We start from the raw sequence: 21082 nt of genomic DNA, 5'->3' as shown, positions 1-21082 counted from the left end.
GTCCATAATTAATTTCGCTTGACTACGCTCAACAAAAACAACTACCCAATAGCAAAAAGTAAGTTATCAATACAAAATATTAACATTCATTATCATATTATATTTTGTTTTTTCATGTTGATTATTTCGTTACCTACTAAATTTGATGTACTGTAATGAATAATAATATAGTTTAAGCATATCCTGTTGTTGTAAAATTTTGCTAAATCTATTATGTTGAAACACAGTGTTGAAAAAATACAATAAATCGCAAATAAATCATCGCATTAGAGATTACAGCATATAGATTCTTAAAACTGTGTGAAACCCCCTCCTTTGCACATAAAAGCCCTTGGCAATTCCCTTTTAAAAGCCTTTAATTCCAGGAGTATTTTAAGACCAAGCCAAACAAATTAATGAAATAAAAATGAATTACGTATCATTGATTTCAGATAAGTCCTAAAACGATTATAATGAATTATTGTTGATTCTGCATCGTGCTTCAGGTACGTCCGATCTAATCAATAGCTCATTTTAGAATTAGCAGATTTTAGAACACAAAAATCAACGACGTACAACTTAGTGATTGATGATATTCTTTAGTTTAATTTAAGCATAGGTTTAGCAAAACACAGTAACTAAATATACAACCTTAATATACATATAAAAAAACAATGTGACGTGCAAGTTATGTTAAGTTAATCCAACACATGTTAAGCAGTTCGAATTTATTTTAAGTAGCCTCCAAATCAGGGTAGTGAACAGAATGTTGTGCAATTTGTACCAATACGTGAGCATGGTAAGAAGTTATTATGGAAAATCTGTGAAGGAATTAGTCCAATATCGCACAAAAACTGTGTTATCTTCTAATATCCAGTAGTGCATGCGATGGGTCGTTGTCGCGTTTAACATTATCTATCTTCCAAATTCAATAACAATCATAGCATGTTAAAATCAAGCCACGACCTAAACACAGTACAAAAGGAAAAAATGCAAATGATGATTACTGATCAAATAATACAGAGAAAGTCTTAAGTTGACATTAAAATCACAATTTGGAAACGACCACGTATTGAATGGGTACAGTATTTTACGGATTTGAATAACGTCGTTTTTGTATAAACTAGCTCCCTATGGAATAAGACATATTTAAATTGAATATCACATGGCCAATATAATCGAGTTTTGGCAATGAACAACATAAAGATTTTGGGCGACTATTTTAATAATTCTAATAATTTATTCCAATCTTTTTAAGCGGAAATATATGTGTAAGGCATGGTATGCGTCAAAACTGATTAAAAATATATTGCTAATTCAGTGGTAATTACGTGCCATCGGCTGGACCGGGGGCGTTGCCGCAGGGAATTACGTGTGGAGGTTAAGCCGTCGGCTGGACCGGGGGGGTTGCTACAGAGAATTACGTTTGAGGGTAAGCCTTGGCTGCACCGGGGGGAGTTGCCACAGCGACTCTCTCCCACTCCACTCAGATAGAGAGAGGGGTGGTCGGCCGTGACGTCACAGTTCGGAAGTCTGTGTCGTCGGGAGTCTGCGTCGTCGGGAGCCCGCGGCGCGTTCCCAGCCTGGGGGTAGGGTTGAAGCCCATACAAAACCGGTTTAGAGCCACTCTAACCACCCACCCTCCAGGCTTCACCAGGAAACGCACGAACAATCGTATAATGAAACTGCTTGATGCGTAATTAAGGTTCAAATGAATCAGTAATATTATTTTAACCTATGTAGATACGATATACTGCACATTGTGAAAATTGTTTAGTCGAGGATACAATTACACATAAACATCATCATTATTTAAATACTTAATTGGCCAACACAAATGTTGTGATTATTGTTTTGAAAATGCTACACATCCGATCATCAAGTTTAAGGTGTCGTTGGATAGGTCGTGACATGTAAATTTTCCATAAAACAAAACACATTTGAAATTCCATCAGGGCTCTGCCCCAGTGGCCTTCAGCCAATTGAAAGCGTCAATATACGTGAATCAATTTTTTCATATCACGGACGATTACTTAATATCAAACATTAGAAATGACAAAATAAAAGTAAAAATAAACGGTATCATTATTCTGAAAAAAACTTTCTCCCATAAGCTTTTTAACATCCTATATCATGGGAAAGCGGTGATAGTATATAGTTAAAAATCACAAAAGCTGAAATAGCTTTTGGACCATAATTGTTACAGCAATGGGGTGTTGTACTATTTTTTAAAAACATCATTTATTTATGTTTATAATCCATACCGGGTCTCTTCTAGTATTCGTAGTCACAGAATACCGATAATTTCACCCGATTTTTTTTTAAATTCAAGTGAATACAATTTTCTTTGCGTCTTGCTTTCGCGATCACCATTGGCAAGACTATCCCTGACTATCGCCGGTTTAAATTTATAAAATGCATGCTTTTCACACGTATGTTGCGTGCGCACGTGATGGTAGGTGCGCATAAAAACTTATATATATATATATTTATACGCCTAATGAAAAATAGTTATTTGTGCAACTAGTGAGCAATTGCACTTTGCACTCGAGTTGCACATTATATTTTTCCTACAGTTACCATAAAACAAATAAATTGGTAAAGAAACGTGACATATTTTTACACAGAAGTGAACTTTTAATATTACATTTAATGATACAACAGTACAACAGCTTACCAGCTGATTTACAGCCAGTGCTGCCAACGTATTTCGCGCGCATACGACCTTGTCTGCATGTTACGCGCTCACTATTTCGTGCCTTCACGTTGCAAATCTGGAGTGAGTGAGACAAAGTAATTAGAGTGAGACAATGTTTAACATTGTCTCACTGATGAGCGAATTGGCCACTTTGCTTTCTCAAATCAGTGAGAGAACATGTACATTGTTAGGTAACTGCGTAGGGAAAAAATTGTTTATTCACTGGCAATTAAGTAAAATTAAATATTATTTTTTTTGTATAAGTTTTTATCATCTCATATTAATACGCGAGGGCTGCGTTTTGTGAACACTACTCCTCCCTTATTTGTGGACAAATTTCAACGTTTAAGGTGTTAAAGGATTTGGACCAATTCGTAGTTTTGCATTAAGGTTTTAGAATTTAAAAGTTCCTACCCTTAAGAGCGTGAGACCCTTTCAAATGTCGGGTTTTCACCATGTTAATAATTTTATTACCTATCAATCTTTCCTCCGAAAATAAACTAAAATTTCCAGAAATGCTATTTAAGAGTTAGGTACATTAACTTTCTCTAAATTAACTGAATCAAAGTACAATATATTTAATGCTACAGAATATAAATCCAACCGATTTACGACAAGAGTGCATGGTGGCGGGTTGTCGAGGTAGCACGTTGTCACCTATGAGTGACATTTGCTCTTGTTACACCGCTCAGCGAGGTGGCGCGTTGACGGCACCGAACACTGAGGTGGCGGGTTGACTAGGTGGCACGTTGTCGCCTACGTTCGAGGTGGCGGGTTGCCGACATCGAACATGGAGCTTCACGACAACCCGCCACCTCTAATAAAAACTGGTGTTGGCGGGTTGTCGTGGTGGCATGTTGTTGTGGTGGCTCATTGACTTGAGTGTGTACGACAACCCGCCACCTCGGAAAATTGTGTGGGGGTGGGTTGTCGTGGGGGCCTGTTGTCGAGGTGGCGGGTTGACCTGTACGTACACGTCAACCCACCACCTCGGTTTTTTTGTGGTGGCGGGTTGACGCCTCTGACCAAAACACCGAGGTGGCGGTTTGACGTGGTGGCGCATTGACAGCGACCCATTATTTGTGATGGTGTCTATCTATTTCAACCACCTACCAAACAAAATCAAGGGTATAGAAGGCACGGAATTCAAAATTGCTTTGAAGAATTGGCTAGTTAAAAATTAATAAAACATTTCAGAATTATAAATCAATTTGGCTGATTAATTTGATAGAAGTTACTTTTTTTGGAGTGATCTAAGTTGATCCCAGGTATTACACACTTTGGTCATTTATTGGAGTTAAATCTAATGATTTATTTTGGCAACGATTGTTTTTTTTATATTTTTAGTTTACTTTGTCTATGCATTGTTATCAATAACTTGCATGTACTAATTGGGACTGTTAGCCTAACTGATTGTTACCAGATGATTATTATAAATGACTTGTGTCTGATTGCATGTAACTGCATGTTTAAAAGACCAAATAAATTCTCATTCTTGTTCTCTACACAGACAATAAATGAGTTGATTTGATTTGAGTTTAATGAAACCCCTCCAGACGGAAGAACCATGACGATTCCCCGATCTACGGATTGCTGTGAAGACATCGAAGGTAAAATGTATCATAATTGTATCCTAAAATGTATGAATGTATGTTATATTACCTTTACCATCATCAATCATATCGTAATTTTAATTTTAGTACAACTTTTCCTCCAGATAAAAAAAAACACAGTCTCCCCTCCAAGTACGTCCTCCAGGATTATCAGGCATCAAACAAAAAATAATTACTTACAAAAATAATAACATAGTATTCAATTGTTATGTATTGATTTTAAAGGCCGTGCATTAAGTAGGCGAGTTGTTGGAGTTTGGAATGACTAGTGAGTTGAGTAGTGGAGTAGAGTGACTAGATTTTGAAAAGCTGTCTGCTGACTTGACATTGTTATTGTCGTCTAGGTTAACGAGCGAAATGACTTTTTAAGTTTGAAGGGTTGTAGTGTAGTTTTATTTAAAAAATAAACAATGTGTTCACGTAGGAGTGTGCTTTCAGTTAGCAATAAAGCTTTCAACTGTTTTTGTAAAAGAAGTAGGAGCCAAAGTCCAAGACTATTAACTAGGTAAAAATCTTTGCTTTTCAATACTTCTTATTAGGCCTAATAAGTTAGTCATTGAACCATTACCTGAAACAAAGATGATAATATGTTATTGCTTTTTCATTTGGTATATTTTTATATTTTTACTGTGAATTCAATATGAATTAAGCATATATGAATTATTTTGTTGATTCACTTAGCCTAACCTACAAATATAATGTCAAAATGGGTGAAGGTCACCTGTCAAATTTTGACCTTAACCTACTGAAAGCCCAGTGTCTAAGAGTAACTTACTAGTAGCGTTGTGTCTATAATTGTTATGGTAAAATATTGTTTATTTCTTGAAACGAAAGTCCAAACAATGATTATAAGTGTAAGAAATCTTAATGATAATCCCAAAATGATAAAGCCTAAATTATTCTTCTTCTAGGCCTATTCGAGCATTCAACTAAAATCGGGTACAGTTCCACGGAGAACATGTGATTTATTATTGGATGATACGTTAGTTAAATGTACATAAGTTTATACCGGTTCAACCATCTCACAGCATTAAAAATGTTGGGCCTACCTTTATTGTTAGGTACTGTAATGGTTACATTTGCGATAAGTAACTCCGTGGAACAGATTGGATTGAACCGCTCCTGCCTGATAAATAGCTCAACTTAGGTCAGCTAAAAACGGTTATGTGTTATACGGATTATGTGGTCTACTAACTTACTCCTATTTTACTACCCATGATGTGATGTTTGCATAAATAAAAGAAATACCTATGAATACAAATACAAGTTAGAGTATTTTGTTATAATAGCCCTTGTGAAACCTTAAAAATAAAAAGGAAGGAAAACTGCTGCATGCTTTGAAAATTCTTAATAACATTATCTAACTTAGGTAGGTACCTATTCAAAAGTCATTTATTTGATATTAGGCCTCCTTAATTCCATAAGCCTAATGTTTAAAGTTTTTATGAAATTATGAGCAATCTATATAATTAATACGCTACATGAAACTTTGTCGGTTGAATGCTTTAGGTTTATCAATAAAGATAATCATGGACAACCTTATATGGCTATAAGTCAGGAAATATTTTTAGAAAACATTAAAAAGCAATACCAGGTTATGAAGTATGATGCAATATTTACAGGAAATGTTGATAACTGTTATATACATCGTGAGTATCTCCATGAGTTACACACCGGTAATCTTTGAGTTGACTCTTTTAAACTCATTGTAAATATGACTGTTAGTCGTTTTGAAATATCTCCTGTAATACTTTGCAATTGCTCGAATTCGAGCAACATGCACACTAGTAGGGTTTTAAAACTGGAAAATTTTTAATTTTAAAGCTAGTGCATAACATTTTGGGGGAAATTGGAAATAGGTAGGGGCCTATTCATTTCTCCACAGGGTACTTTCCTGTTAAAGGGAACATTCATTATTATTGATACGGTAATTATTTTGATATATCAATATTTTATTTTTCTATATATTGATAAGCTACTAATAAATTATCAGCAATCGGAACAAGTTGTGTACCATTTTTTCTTTAATGTAAGGTTATTTGAAAAAGGGAAAATTGTTTAGAAAAATATAGATTAATGAATCAAAACTTTATTGTATTTTAAGATATAATATAGCAAACAATAACGAAATAAAAATAACAACAAAAAAACTAATTTACAGATCTAAGACAAGGGCATAGGCTAAATGCCGAAATGACTAATAGCATAGGGTACCATCAAAACTATCTAGATTCTCTGCTTTTACGTACTCCACTCCCGCCATATGTATACAGCAAGATATGATTCTAAGTGTTGGTGTGATGTGCCACCTTGCCGCTTATTTCTACCTTTTGCTGACCCCCACATACGTTCCTCACATTGTGTATTCGCTCCAGTATTTGGATCAACAAATGTATATATGTGGCTAACTGTAAAGTGAGTAAAACCAGACTTTTCAAGTTCTTCGGTTTTATACCCTTTCCAACAATCAGACATAATAACTCTGAACCTACCGTACTTCAATTGCGTTCATTAAGGTTTTCGCTTTCCTATCTGGCATTTTCACTAAAAAAACATTGATTACCGGTACCTACTATTATTAGCCATTGTTCCAGTGACACTCTTCTAGCATTGTTCTTTATTCTTGTAAATAAACTTTCATCTATTTCAACTATCAAACCATCCCCACAAATATGTAAAATATTTTTCTTCTTTTCCTCAGCATCAACGCATACTTCCCTTAGGCCCCGGCCACACGAGGCGAATTTAAGCCGCGCGGCTTCTCTTCGCGCGAAGTTAAGCTGCGCGAAGAACCTGGCCACAGGGGGCGAATGAACCTCTTCCTGTTGGGTTATTCCAGTATCAGTACTCTATTGAAACGTAGTTCAGTTCTTTCTTTTTAGTCATTGACGAAACACTTATGTTACTTTGTGAATTAGAAGCGTGTGGTGATCTGGAACCAATTGTTAACAGAAATCATTGGGTCCATCCCTTCATCTTTTCTTTCTGGTTGGTTCCCTCCCAATCTTCATAAAATACTTCAGAGATTTTAACCCACGCCTTTTCTTGTCACCTTCTGTCTGGGTAGTCATTCAGTTTCTTGTCCCACAAACATGGCTTGTCTTTGACCAGTTCTATAAGCTTGTCTGTATCAAACATTGTTTGAACACCACACAACCGGTAACAAACACACATAACAAACGAAAAAAACCACTGGAAATGTCCGAAGAATATCTCCAATAAGCGCGGCTGCCGCGCGGTCGAACTGTATCGTGTGGCCACTGCTCTCATAAGACTACGTGTGTCATCCCCCCCAACGCGGCTTAACTTCGCACGGTCGAGGGACGACATGGCGCGGCTCAACCGTACATGCGGCTAAACTTCGCCTCGTGTGGCCACTCTCATTTGATTCAATGTGTTGTCGAACCCCTTAACATCGCGCGGTTAAACCGCCTCGTGTGGCCGGGGCCTTATGTAATTATTCCAATTTACTGCAGTGTTCTTATTCATTCCTAATTGCCCTGCACATAGGGGTCGCAGTCCCGGGCCTTCAATCCAATCCCGGGATTATATAATATTATGATTTTTAACTTTTTAGCCATTTAAAATGAGTGAGAAGTCCCCTCATTGAGTACAGTACTTTAATGTTTTAAACTGGCCTTACCAGTGTTACACTGCGGAATTTCACCGGAACTTTCATCACCCGTCTTTCTTATTTACAGTGTATAAATGTTGATATGTCACTCTAGAATATAATATATTTTTTTTAAATCACGAGCTGCCGCACTCGCACATAGCCTATACGTCACGCTACCTAATAGATGGATTAATGCAACTCTTTCTTTTTATTATTACTTTAAATTAAATGCTTCAATTAATCCTTGACTTAATAAGAGTCCTGATTGTATTTTATTTTACTGTATATTTTATTCAACCCGTACGAAGAACGGGTACACAGCTAGTTTCTGAATAATGTGATAACATTTACAGAAAGTAAATCCAAATCGCCTATGAACCGAAACATATATTTACATTCGTTCGCCTACTGAGTTTAATGATAATTTTATTTTTCAATCAAAATAGATCATTACTTGGGTACCATTTCATTAAATATTTATCGTCCTAAAAATAAAGCGTATATGTGTTTCAAGTGTTATTGGACATATTTTTATTTATTTTCCGTAAGTAAAAGTCCCCAAGTTCTCAAAAAATAAATATAAACAAAGGTTTTGCAATCCCGTTAATCCCGAGATTAAAAGTCACCAATCCCGGGATTTCTAGGTATCAAACATCGGCTGGGATCCGGGGATTCGGGACCCCTACCTGCACAACAGACTATCGATGTTAGTTCTTCACACCAACAATAAATCTAACTATATTAGTAAACTGTTGTCTGCTCCCCTAAAAACAAATTTCCAACTCGTAGACCTACGGTACCTTGTTTTTGCATATGGTACGTTGCATTCCCAGAATGGCTTTTCTTCATAAAAATAATAGGCCTATATCATATCATGAAAAATATATAATAGCCTACATTACCGTTCACCATGTAATAATCCATTGGCGCCGACTTACGAGCGTTACTCGTACGGCCGCTGCAGGCCCAGCGGCCGACTTACGAGAGCCACTCGTGTCACCGCTAGGCAGCGCCATTTTTTATTTAGTTATTATTATTTTTCGCCCTTTTTGTTTCTTCTTACTATTATAATGTTTATAAATATCTTGCTTCTTGATTTGTGTATTTACTCATTTATTTTAGCGAATAACAAACAATTTTGTGTTGCCATGGGAACCACATATCACCAAAAATCAGCTGCGGTAAGGTAAACAAACAATTTTTTAAAAATGTTATTACTTATAAAAGTACACAACTTTTGATTTTTCTACGTAGGGAATCGATTGACCTTTATAATAGTAGTGTTATTTGGTGTCTGGATTAATCTTGGAATTTGTATATCAAGTTTACTTTCAAAAAATTGTTTTTAAAATTTTTATTTTTATAATCTTTATATATATATATATATATATTTTTAGTTTAGAACTTTGACTATCCAATTACCACTTTTCTGTAGACAATTTTACTGTGAACAAAATGGTGAAAGAATTAACAATTTATTACCTAAGGTTTTCTTTCTATAGCAGTTAGAGTAAAAGTCTACAAACTCGGTAAAATTAATTGCCGCCAGAAGGTGCTGCAGGTAGCGCATTAATTCCTTCCCCAATGGGTTAAAAAATCCAATTGTACTATTGGTAGGCCTAAATCCCATTAACATTTTTTACTGAAATTATTAGGCCTAAATTGTTTGTTGATACTGAACAATTTTTATTTATCATAGTTGTCAGCGGATATGTTTCAATTTGTTAATATCAATATATCGGATCAAAAAATGAAATAGGCTTAGGCTATCAATATAACGGAAAAAAAATCATCGATAATAATTAATGTTCCCGTTACAGTAGACTCCCTCTTATACGGACACCTTTTAACTAGACTAAACTCGGCAGAAATGACATCCCTTTAACCGGAACTTTTTTATCAGCATATCGGTTTAACCGGACTAGATGGGCAGAGAGTGGATGGTACTGAAACGACTGTTCTCGTGGGAAAGATTTGAGACCAGTGACCACGTGTCCAAATAGGCCTACGTAATAATCATTATTGGCTTATACAGTATGCATTTAAATGGTCCGTTTTAAAGAGTTTTTGGGGACGTCGGTTTAACCGGAAAACCCGTTATCGGGACTGGCCTCAGTCCCAAGGAGTCCGGATAAAAGGGAGTCTATATTTTGTCTTAAGTTAGTCGTTTTTAAAAGGCTAGTTTTTTAAAAACATGTTCTCATTTTGTATTGACACTCATCTGTTCTCTAATTACAAACATTAGGGTTAAATAAATTTTCAAACAAAAAGTAGCCTACCTCTCATAATTTGTATGAAACCAGTGGTGATAATGAGTCATTGTAATCAAGTTTAGGAATTTAAAACCACAATAAGAGGAACTCACGCCTAAACACTCAAGAATCCACACAAAAAAACAGCTTGAAAAATATATTTACACTTGTGATACCTACATAAGTTTAAAAATAAAAGAAACAATGATTTCCTAAAAACTTAAATGATAAGTTAGATGTCAAACATTAGGCTATTTTTTTCTTTTGGTTTCTTAGGAGCCATTTTAGATTTAATGTTACACAATGATTTTTAGTTTTAAATAAGTTAGGCTAGTAAGAATTACGATTTAAACCCAACTTTAATCTGACAAGTTGGATTGATTAAAATATTTATCTGTGCCATAAATTTGTATGTATTGATAACCAGTGTACCACTCCTTAACTTTGTTTTCTAACTGGACTTTCTACACCATATCTAGTTGTGGCTTAAACATGAGGATTATTTATTATAAATGATAATGCCATTTTAATGTCGTGTGGTACGATTTGGTGATGGTAAATTAGTTTATGTATTTGTATTCATTGTTTTTTATTTATTGTAATGGGATCAACTGAAAGCAAAATGAAACTGTCCTCTGAGTTAGTGGTGGATGACGAAGTAGATCCCAATGAATTAGATCTGATAATAGTTGTTGAGTAAGTACCGTAGTTTTGTGTTCTAAAACTAAAACACTTGTCTACAAAACTGTTCTTTTGATTTGAGCTTCTGTTATTCATGCAACAATTTGAAGAGTATAAATTGGGAGTGTTGCACGACGTCCAATAATATTTTTCCAGTGCCACGACGTCCAAAACATAATTTTTGAGTTGTTGCACGACGTCCAAGTGTCACGACGTCCAAAAGTACAGTAACTGCCAAAAATATAGTCTTTCTACAAGCTTTGGACGTCGTGGCACTTGGACGTCGTGAAACAGCGCACTATATAATTGTAAAGACGTATCGTTTGCACCACGTCCAAAGCCTCTGCCAGTTGCACGACGTCCAAGTGCCACGACGTCCAATCAATATTTGACTGTTGCATGACGTCCAAGTGCCACGACGTCCAAAGTGCCTGCACACTGTGAACACTGTTTGCCGACCTCAGTGCATACAGTTCGCATTGCAATTATTGAAGGCAACTAGTCCTAGTCAACTGTTTGAAAGTTGTCAACCGCTTCGTCTTCGATTAATGTTTAAATTATTCAATATTCAATGGTTCTAATTGAACTAATTATTGCATTAGCTTAAATTTTTTATATGTAAAATAAATACTATGTCACCGTAAAATGTAATGATGCAGTATTTCTGTTGTTATGATTGCATAATTGATTTCTACAAAATAGAGCTATGTCATAGAAACGAAATAAATAAATGACTACCTACACTATTCACTATATTGTATGATTAATACAATAAATTAATCACTAGCCCAAAAGTAAATATGGTTGGTTTAATGTGAGTAGTGGTAGAATTCTAAGTACTGCAGTAGAATAGAATTGTCATACTATATCAATTGGTAGCAATTTTACTCGTAAGATAAAATGTATGCACAGTTTTATAACAGCTGTAAGACTTCCCATTTAAGTACTGGTATCATTGAAATTGTATAACTTCCATTGAACAGAAATGAGATAAGTAGATATTGATACACAGATATATGAATTTTCATACACTTATAATATGACGAATTCAAAAAAGTTTTATCCGTCAAATGTGCTAAATATTATGTAAACTATCAACTTTTTAAGCTATAATGATGTTACTAAAATTGTTAAAAATGTTTCCTGTGAAACAGTGGGAATAATTCGTTTTAAAAGAAATCATTCATCATGGATATAGGAAATAATTAAGATTCTATAATCATTGCCCTATCAACCTAGGCCCTTTTCCTGAGTGTTATGAGGTTTATGTTTTGATTTATTTTTGTGTAAACCGTAATATAATCCCCCTGCCACAGCAAATCTGTAGACTGAATTTCCATTTGCCTGATTATATAATTTCACTAAAATATGTTAGAAAATTACCCTTTTTCCATATTTATTTATATTTTCCTATTTGTCGGTATGGAACTATTGTGATAGCTTTTTGTTTACAGTGCAAACCATGGATGTATGGATGGATGGATGGATGTTTGTGACAAGCAAACGCGAAAAATACTAAACCGACAAGGTTGAAATTTGGTATGATGATAGATGACATCCCCGATTAACATATTCTTACCTCAAAAATTCTTTCAGTCTCCGCCCCGGTGGCTCTGGCTCTGGACTTTCTCTAGTTAACCTTATGAGAATTCATATTTAAAAAAATTAAAGAATTTTGTCAGCCGTTTCAACTGTACAAGTTGGTTCTATGATATTAAACAGCATTAAAAAGTTATAAGGCTTGCCAAACAGGGTGCAGCACTATTATGTTGTTTGTTTGCATTAATGACCACAGCTAATTTGAACCAACTAGCAAAAAAAAGTTGTGGTACACAATGAGAACTTTACTTTTTCCATGGTCTAGGTGCAAGAACATCAGGACTATGGTAGATGTGTGCTACACAATAGGATACCGTATAAATTAAGAGACCAGTTTTTTTTTTTTTTTTTTATCGTGTCCTCTTCCATAACTGCAATAAGCATTTATACTTATATGTCAACCCCGTACGAAGGACGGGTACTCTGCTAGTAACACAATAATACAAATACAGTATACTAATACAATAATACTGTAGGTTTCCGTAGTCTGTGGCCATAGGTTCATCTGAACTGTCAATCAATTCTGAGAAATTCACAGTTGTAAATTCTTACTAGTCTTTTTCTAAGTTCACGTCGCACTCGCAATTAGTTCGCATGTTTTATGTAGGAAAACAGGTATGCCCTAAGTCATAGCATTTGTAGGTTAGGTATAATAATAACAAACATGCTTATCGTAGGTTTGTAGGCATACTTGTTCAAGAATATGCCGTGGTAGGTTTTGTTTATAAATTTTATGTTTTAATTCTTGTCTAATGACGATATTGATTTGTATTAGTGCGAAAATGTTAATTTATTTGTCAAGGGCATGAGCGGCCCTCTAGTCTATGTATGTTACATGAAGCACAACATGAAAAAGAATAAATTAAAGGAAGGTAAAAATGGATCAGTTGCTGAAGGTCTAAATCTCGGAAGGTCTAATCAGACCTTCGACACACATTTTGCAGTTTGTACTTGATGCTGAGGATCCCATGAATCCTGTACAAAATAAAAAAAATGTTTCATTCAAACTACAATTTTATTATTTTATTACTTTTCCGAGAACCAGCCTTTATCAGGACATCCGCTCCCACGCTAGTTGGCAACGTCAACTGTGCTATATGAAAACAATAAATCTTGAGTAAATATACTGTAATGTTGAATTTTGAGGTTGTGGTGTTCCTTCGTAAACACATTCAATTATAATCTAGGAATATGTAAATTTATTGTTATACGTTAACTTTATTGATATTCGATTCGCTACAGTACTATTAAACCTATAACATTTTCAATTCATGTGCGTTGTATTTTAGAGTTGGGGAAACAAAAGAACCCTGTGTGCAACTTATTTATATTATACTAGCTGTGTGCCCGTTCTACGCACGGGGATCTTAAAGTAGTCAGTTGAAACCTTCTTATATTAAGAAAAGCAGTTGGTTTGCATATTTTCAGATATGCTGGCAAAACTATTATATATAAACCTTCGCAAATACAGTATCTGACAGTTTCAAGCCAAAACAAATCTATGAGGCATAGCCCTAAGGCCTATAGTTGAAAGTTACTTCCCACAATGGTTAAAGGCATTTAAAGTACTACCTCAACCTTACCATTTAACACTTTATTCGGGTTGACATTTTCATTATCAAGGTGCTCTTGTCCTTTTCGTGACACTGAGAAATAAGGACATAAATGCGTTACCAACAGACATACACACAAAAATACAGAACTTAATTAGGGAATTTGCTACGTTTTAAGCATAAAGTACATATAAAATTAGAATTTGAAATCTTTGTCAATGTCATCAAATTTTATCATAACAATTTATATTTGCTTGGACCGAAGATGACCCGAAATGCTGTCGAAATGACGGCTTACTTTATAAAATGAAGTACTATAGACAATTTAGATTGGTAATGGTAATTTAACCTATAATAAAAATTACCAAAATAGGCCACGAACTATTGATACATAAACAACGTAAATCGTAAACAATTCATGATGGTTTGCCAAACAAATGTTTTACTTAAATGAGTTATCATTTTCTTAGCATAAACTAACATTTTGGAATCCAGACAGAAAAAGCAAAACTTATACAGTTAAGGCATCAATTAAATTGAATAAGGCTGTAATACCACTGTATAAATAAGGTGCAACACCAACGATAACTAATTTGTAAATTACAGTGATGTGTTGGTACGTAAAAATGATTCTTGCTGCTACCAACGGTTCTAAGGAAAAAAACCAGTACCAAAAACCAACGTTTACAGTTAAGAATTACGTCCGACAAATTAAATGCGTTAATCAAGTCCCAAGGTTATTGATTTCTTGGTTTTGGATTTTCTCGTGAAAAGTTATCGGCAATCAAAATTATTTCCCATTAATTGCTTTATTCGTAAACAACTTTTAATGTAAACTTATTCAGTTTGAAAAAAAAACAACCTTATAAAAACAACTGTTTGTTATTTAATAGATTACGCAGGCCTATTCTCTAAACAATGATTGGTATATCTTTTAACATTAGAATGAAATGTGACAAAAATCACGCAATGCTGGGTTTTTGGACGTTTGTAATTTTATTTCTTAAGTAGGGAGGCCGTGTATTCTAGGGAAAAGTACCGGTAACAAGGATTGTCGTCGAAAAGGTTGTTATGAATGATTGGGTAGGCGTAAGTACCCAAGAGATGGGCTATGGGCCTATTGGCTGTATGGTCCAGCGATTGCATCACACGGTGAGTAGGAACAGAAAGTGACACATTGGAAAAGCGAGTTTAGCATCATCCATAAACCGTAAACCTCTGTTACAATCACCCACTGCAGTTGTGATTTTTTACTTTACACTTTACACTTTACACAACCACCATCGAAGCGCCGTCAATGAGTTAGTAAGGTATTGGCGACGATCATTAATAAATTCAAGTTTCCCAGCCCTATACAACACTGATTCAAGGTTATCAAAACTCAAGAACAATTTTATACACAAAGAGTCTCTGGTTCCTAACCTGGATGATGTTATTAAATTTCATTTACGGTTTCACTATATTATTCCACTTGCGATTAATTAAATCCGTTATGTAAGACAACGATTTTAATCTCACTTGGATAAATGGGCTTTGCCTTCAAAACGTGATCGGAAATGGTTGTGGTATTTGTAAAAATATCAGTGACAGCGAGAAAAAATAATCTTGATCCGAACAGCTGTTCGTTATTTCATAGATCATTATGTGATAAAAATTGGACGAAAACTTGACAAAAATCGCACAAAACTGCATTTTTTAAAGTCCGTAATATTATTTACTAAGTAGTGAGGCCATATTTTAATGGCTAAAGACACTATCGCCAATCCAGTGAATACATTAAAATGACTTGGATCTTGATAGGTACTCTCGTTTTCCTGGAGAAGATTGCGTAAAATGTCATCTTGAGTGTTACAGAAAGACAGACAGAAATTTAGATGAGACTTGTTTCGGCTTCTTTAATGTATAAAACGTAAAAATAACCTACAAATGAATGATTCTGAGCAATGTACAGACAAAACACCAATTTTATTTATATAGATTCTCATTGGTTGCAATTTAATAAGTGGTGTAGCAAAACACAAACACAAAATTTATTGAAATGAAATTAAGTCATTGTTAAGTGAATACTATTAACAAACATATTTGCTACATAAAGACATTTAATTGAAGCCTAAAAAACAGTTCGAAAAAGGCATTCTATTCTTTATAATAGTAAAAATTAAAATGAGGGTATAAAAAATAGTTTTCAAAGATCATGTTGATCAATGTACATTCATCTAGTCTTGAAAAAATAAGTATTTAAAAGCTTACTCCAAACATAATGAAGTTGATCGGTTGTTAAGAAAATGTCATCATTTTTCAAACCATGTAAACCTTATAGTTTTCCAACTGTTGCCTTGTTTCTTTTTTTCTTTTTATGTTTTTTTTTACTTTATGATGTTTCAATTAATGGTTCAAATATTCATAGTATATATATTTCTGAACAAGAACATATACCCATGTATATATAACTAATAAACGTTCCATAAGCATTTTACACGAGAGAACACTATTCGGCAAGTAGCTGGTCATCGTAACCGGTCATCATGAAGGAGCTCGGACGTCGTGCAACAGCGCTGAGCTATATTGGACGTCGTGCAACAGTCAAATATTTATTGGACGTCGTGGCACTTGGACGTCGTGCAACTGGCAGCGACTTTGGACGTCGTGCAACACTCCCGCAAATGTAACTTTTTTACAATTCTATAGTGCGCTGTTTCACGACGTCCAAGTGTCACGACGTCCAAAGCTTGTAGAAAGACTATATTTTTGGCAGTTACTGTACTTTTGGACGTCGTGGCACTTGGACGTCGTGCAATGCATCCGTATAAATTATACTTTAAATATTATTTTATTATAGTCAGTTGTATACAAGATATTTAACTGGCTAATCTTAGTGATTGTGGTACATTTGTAACCCCTTTGCCTATCATATTATTTTAGGTACTAAAAATCTTGTTGTGTTCAGACATGAGCTGTTGGACGTGAAGAATTAATTTAGCTAAAAATTAACATTTCTAGGGTTGTAAAAAGTCCAGATTTGCTTATGACATCTAGAAGATTAAAATATCACCTAAGAGCGCCATTTAATTTGATATCGCATTATTCTTATGGATAGGTTTTGGTAACTGAATGCACCGAGAGGTCAACAGAGTTGGCTGTCCAGCTATTTTTTGTGGAAATGTTCCTTTAAATGCACTGACCCGAGCATGACAGTTAAATGTCTAGAACTGGATCCAACATGTTTTCATGGACATTTTTTTCTCAAACTTGATAAGACTGTCCAATTATACCTTTGCTATTCCTACAAACAAATTTCCTGTGGATTTAAAGTAGCCTATTTTATTAGAAATAGTGCTCAGCAAGCTGAGCATTCTAGACTTCCATTTAATGGTTTCCGCCAACTCGTTTAAAGAAGGATAGGCCTACTGGTGGCTGTTGTACAGAAATTGTTGCTGTTGGCCAAAATTTTTCTATTACAGACTGATGCATTTACTCAAGTTTTGTAGATAAAACAAACTAAACCAACTTTTTCAGAGAATGTCAGCCAGAAACCTTACCTAGTCTTCGAACTCTTAATTCTAGTCACAGTGAAGAAGTTCTGGTTTCACCATGTCGATCGTTTTTCACTCTTCCTGGCTCTCCGGCAAAAACAAGAAAGTTCACTGGAAAGAAACTGGTTGGGTAAGTTATTTTTATTTCTCCTGCAGTTCCGGTATTTTGATTTAATTAATTATAATTATTTTTCATCTTAGTTAAATTGTACATCAATAAACCTGTTTAAACCCTTTCAGTGCTAGGCCATTAATTCATATTTCTTAAGACTTTTTTGTTTGCCTTTTAATTCCATTACCTTTTGTTGAATTTTAACTGTATGGTTGTTACTATTTTATTAATTAGACTAATTGACTAATTTTGAATAATAAGACAATAACAAATAAATATATAACAAAGAATAGTCCGGGTATTTGTAGTAAACATTAAATAAAACTTTGTTTTTGTTGTAAATTTCCAAGTTTTCTTATAAATTGTAATGTTCTGATAGCATTGTTTGAAACCTAAATCTCATAAAATCTAAAGACATCTAGTTTACGATGTAATATTGAATTTAACCTTGATTTAGTTTGATAAGGTTATTATAATATAGCAATTTTAGGAAGAATAGTTTTTTGCAGCAAAACCTCAGTAACAAAATTTATTATCACTAATTTTTTTGGTTTAACAGAAAAATATCATCCAAACAGTCCGTTACTAACTAGTGCTGCTACCTTGTTGCGCTACCTGTCCGCAATCGTTGGCGTCAGCTTAAATACCGGGGTTTGTTTTGACTCCTCAGTCTCCAAGCACAGATAGCTGAGAAGGCTAGGGCGTGTGTCACTTGGCCAGTGCTATTGGTCTGCTCAGGTTTGATTCCCGTCTTGTGTGGCAAATAATTGGTGACCTGTGTGTTTGTAGCGATAAACTACAACCACTGGGGCATAGTGAGGTGTTGATAATCCTTGGTTTAGACATACACCTCGGATAATTGGATTGGGTGAATCTTTAAGCTGATTGATTGTTAGTGTATCCTATGAGCATGCAGGTCACCAATGGCCGTTTTGCTACTTTTTGTTAAAATGACCTTCCTCTCTATATCCCTTAGAGATTTTAGTAAACGCCGATATATTGTCACATAGCACTCAAAGGGTTAAAGACATCTTTACATTTATAACTAGGTCTGGTTTTCATAACTTGAGCTCTATAGAATGCTAACTATTAAAAATATATTTGGACAGTAATACTAGTCTTTTTGATTATTCCCTATGGGTTCCATAATTAGTTACTAAAATGGTTTTTTGTGAAGAGGAGTCTACAAAACAGAGTCTCCCCATGGCCTAAGAGAACCTCATTTTTTTGTGAAAGGTTAACTGCAATGATCAGATTTTGAGTTTGAATTTTACAGATTATTCAGTCATCATATAATTTTTGCCATGTTTATCATGTTTTCCTCTATTTTTGTATGAACACTAAAACATGGTAAACTCAAAAACCAAGCATAGTACTCCAGTCTAAATTTGATTACAAGGTTGCAGCATAAGAGGTATAGCATTTAGCCTTTTTGGTTGAGTTTTACTTGCATAGAAAGTATCAAGTTAAGACTTTCTCTAATAACAATTAAATACTGCTAATGTTTGTGTGACTACAATAGCTTAAACAGATCCAAAAATAGCTCGACCAGGTCAAAACAATATCAGTCAAATAGTTAACTTCCATATACTGTATATGAATGTTATTTTAGTTGAACAATGTTCCAGATTCACAATGGAAGAGATGTATGAAGTGGTGTCCGATGTTGAGAACTACAAAGCATTTGTTCCGTTCTGTAAACGGTCCAATGTCCTGACACGGACAGACACCTACTTGAAGGGGGAACTTGAGATTGGTTTCCCTCCGATCGTGGAAAGTTACGTTTCTCATGTAACACTTGATCGTCCTCGGCTGGTTGTAGCCGAGTGCAAGGACGGGAAGCTGTTTGATCACTTGGTTACCAGCTGGAAATTCAGCCCGGGGTTGAAAAACAAAAAGCGATCATGTGTCATCGACTTTCACGTAGACTTTCAATTTAAGTCTGTTCTCCACTCACAGCTAGCTCATATGTTCTTCAACGAACTCGTCCGTCAGATGGAGTCAGCATTTTTTGACGAAGCAGAACGTAGATTTGGAGCTGCATCAATGCAGACGATCAAACTAAAAGTTACTCCCTCCACCGGTTCATGACCCTCAATTCCTTAGTAATTATTTTCAATTAGGTTGGTAATTTAATATTTTATTTTTTTATTTGTATATATTATTTGAGAACAATGTTACCAGGCATATATTGTGAAGGAAATTTAACAAGTTTTGTTGCTAAGTTTGTAAATATTGTTTGTTGGTAACGTTTATGTAACGTGGATTGCTTTTTGGACGTTATAGTTCAAATTATTTATTTTAGTTTTATAAAATTGCATATTTTGTTGTCAAACAAACTGTTTTCACCCTTGAGGACCTGTTATTAAGTGATACTCATTGTTTACTTGATATTCAAAACTAAAAGTGTCCAGTAATTTTGTTTATTTTATTTACAAGGATATGTGTGCTTACAGGATAAATAAAACTACTTGGGTTTGAGAAATGTTTTCCCTTCAAAGAAATTAACATTCAAGAACCAACTAATAATTGTTATTGGGTTGAAATATCTTGTGTTTGCATTGCTATGCTCTTTTCATTTTAATAAATTAATTGTAAGAAAGCATAAACATTTTAAAATGTTGAGAGAGGATTTCACGTTACCTGACAATATTTTGAGGAAAAAATTTTCTTGAAAACAAAATTTATTTCCATAATTTATGTGAAAGTGTTATAGCTAGTCTTAATTTATATGTTCAACATAGTAAAAATTTTCTTTATGTAAGTGCATGAACATTAGGAAGCTTTTATTTGCCTTTGAAATTGCCTAGATGTTGTTAAGGAAGCTTTATGATAGGAAAAGTAGAACTTTTTAGGAATGTTAACTGTTACATTTAAAGAGTTACTCAGAATATTATATTTACTGTTGAATGTTGGTAACCATTTATGATTCATGTACTATTATGGTATACTGGAACATATTTTTTTATGTAACTTGAATTATGAATTTATCATATATTTTTGGTCTAATTCATTTTGGATTAAATATAGCAAATTGTACACTCACATTTTTGGTAAATGTAATTTTATTTTCTAATGTATAATTTTGATGTCATCAGATTTGTAGGATTTAGTAACCAATAAATAGGTATAAACATTTTAGTTTGTTAACTTTGAATTATTTGCATTAGCCTATTCAATATAACATCTGTAAAATGGGGGGCCTATCTGTAAAATGTTATATATTAGATATACCGGTATTTGAATAGTTTCAGATAAGATAGTTGATAATAGCCATTCTATTGGCCCCACTACAAAAGCAAGCATGTGTCTAATCTATCAGCATTGGTTTTCTTCATCAACAAGGTTTGCCAAAGTGCAGTGTAAAATAAAATTTGTTTTTGTATAAACTACAATCTTTTAATCCTAAACATACCCTTAGCATGTGACATTGCCCCCATATCGAC

At 34.4% G+C, this 21082-nt stretch overlaps 1 protein-coding gene across 2 annotated transcripts; it reads left to right on the top strand.

Annotated features, from left to right (window-relative positions):
• Window positions 1–4578: 4578 nt before the first annotated feature.
• On the top strand, window positions 4579–20991 carry LOC129004187 (coenzyme Q-binding protein COQ10 homolog B, mitochondrial-like). 2 transcript variants are annotated; one of them, XM_054432656.1, is made up of 3 exons: window positions 4579–4795; window positions 17508–17654; window positions 19265–20991. In XM_054432656.1, exons 1-3 carry the CDS (start codon window positions 4701–4703, stop codon window positions 19725–19727), a joined length of 705 nt encoding a protein of 234 aa, XP_054288631.1. In that variant the 5' UTR covers window positions 4579–4700; the 3' UTR covers window positions 19728–20991. The 2 variants fall into 2 exon arrangements, with proteins under 2 accessions (XP_054288631.1, XP_054288632.1); XM_054432657.1 differs by lacking the exon at window positions 4579–4795 and adding an exon at window positions 10745–10854.
• Window positions 20992–21082: the final 91 nt, after the last annotated feature.

The sequence above is a fragment of the Macrosteles quadrilineatus genome, unplaced genomic scaffold, assembly GCF_028750875.1.
Source record: "Macrosteles quadrilineatus isolate MER2022 unplaced genomic scaffold, UCM_ALF_1.0 Scaffold_9__3_contigs__length_116548681, whole genome shotgun sequence".
Taxonomy (NCBI): domain Eukaryota; kingdom Metazoa; phylum Arthropoda; class Insecta; order Hemiptera; family Cicadellidae; genus Macrosteles; species Macrosteles quadrilineatus.
This window is presented reverse-complemented; position numbering and strand designations above follow the sequence as displayed.

What these genes read in the sequence shown, in the direction of transcription:
- LOC129004187 (XM_054432656.1), top strand. Translation starts at nt 4,701, where the DNA reads ATGTGTTCACGTAGGAGTGTGCTTTCAGTTAGCAATAAAGCTTTCAAC. An exon ending in AGTCCAAGACTATTAACTAG is followed by an intron (nt 4,796 to 17,507) that starts GTAAAAATCTTT and finishes CAACTTTTTCAG; the next exon opens with AGAATGTCAGCCAGAAACCT. An exon ending in ACTGGAAAGAAACTGGTTGG is followed by an intron (nt 17,655 to 19,264) that starts GTAAGTTATTTT and finishes ACAATGTTCCAG; the next exon opens with ATTCACAATGGAAGAGATGT.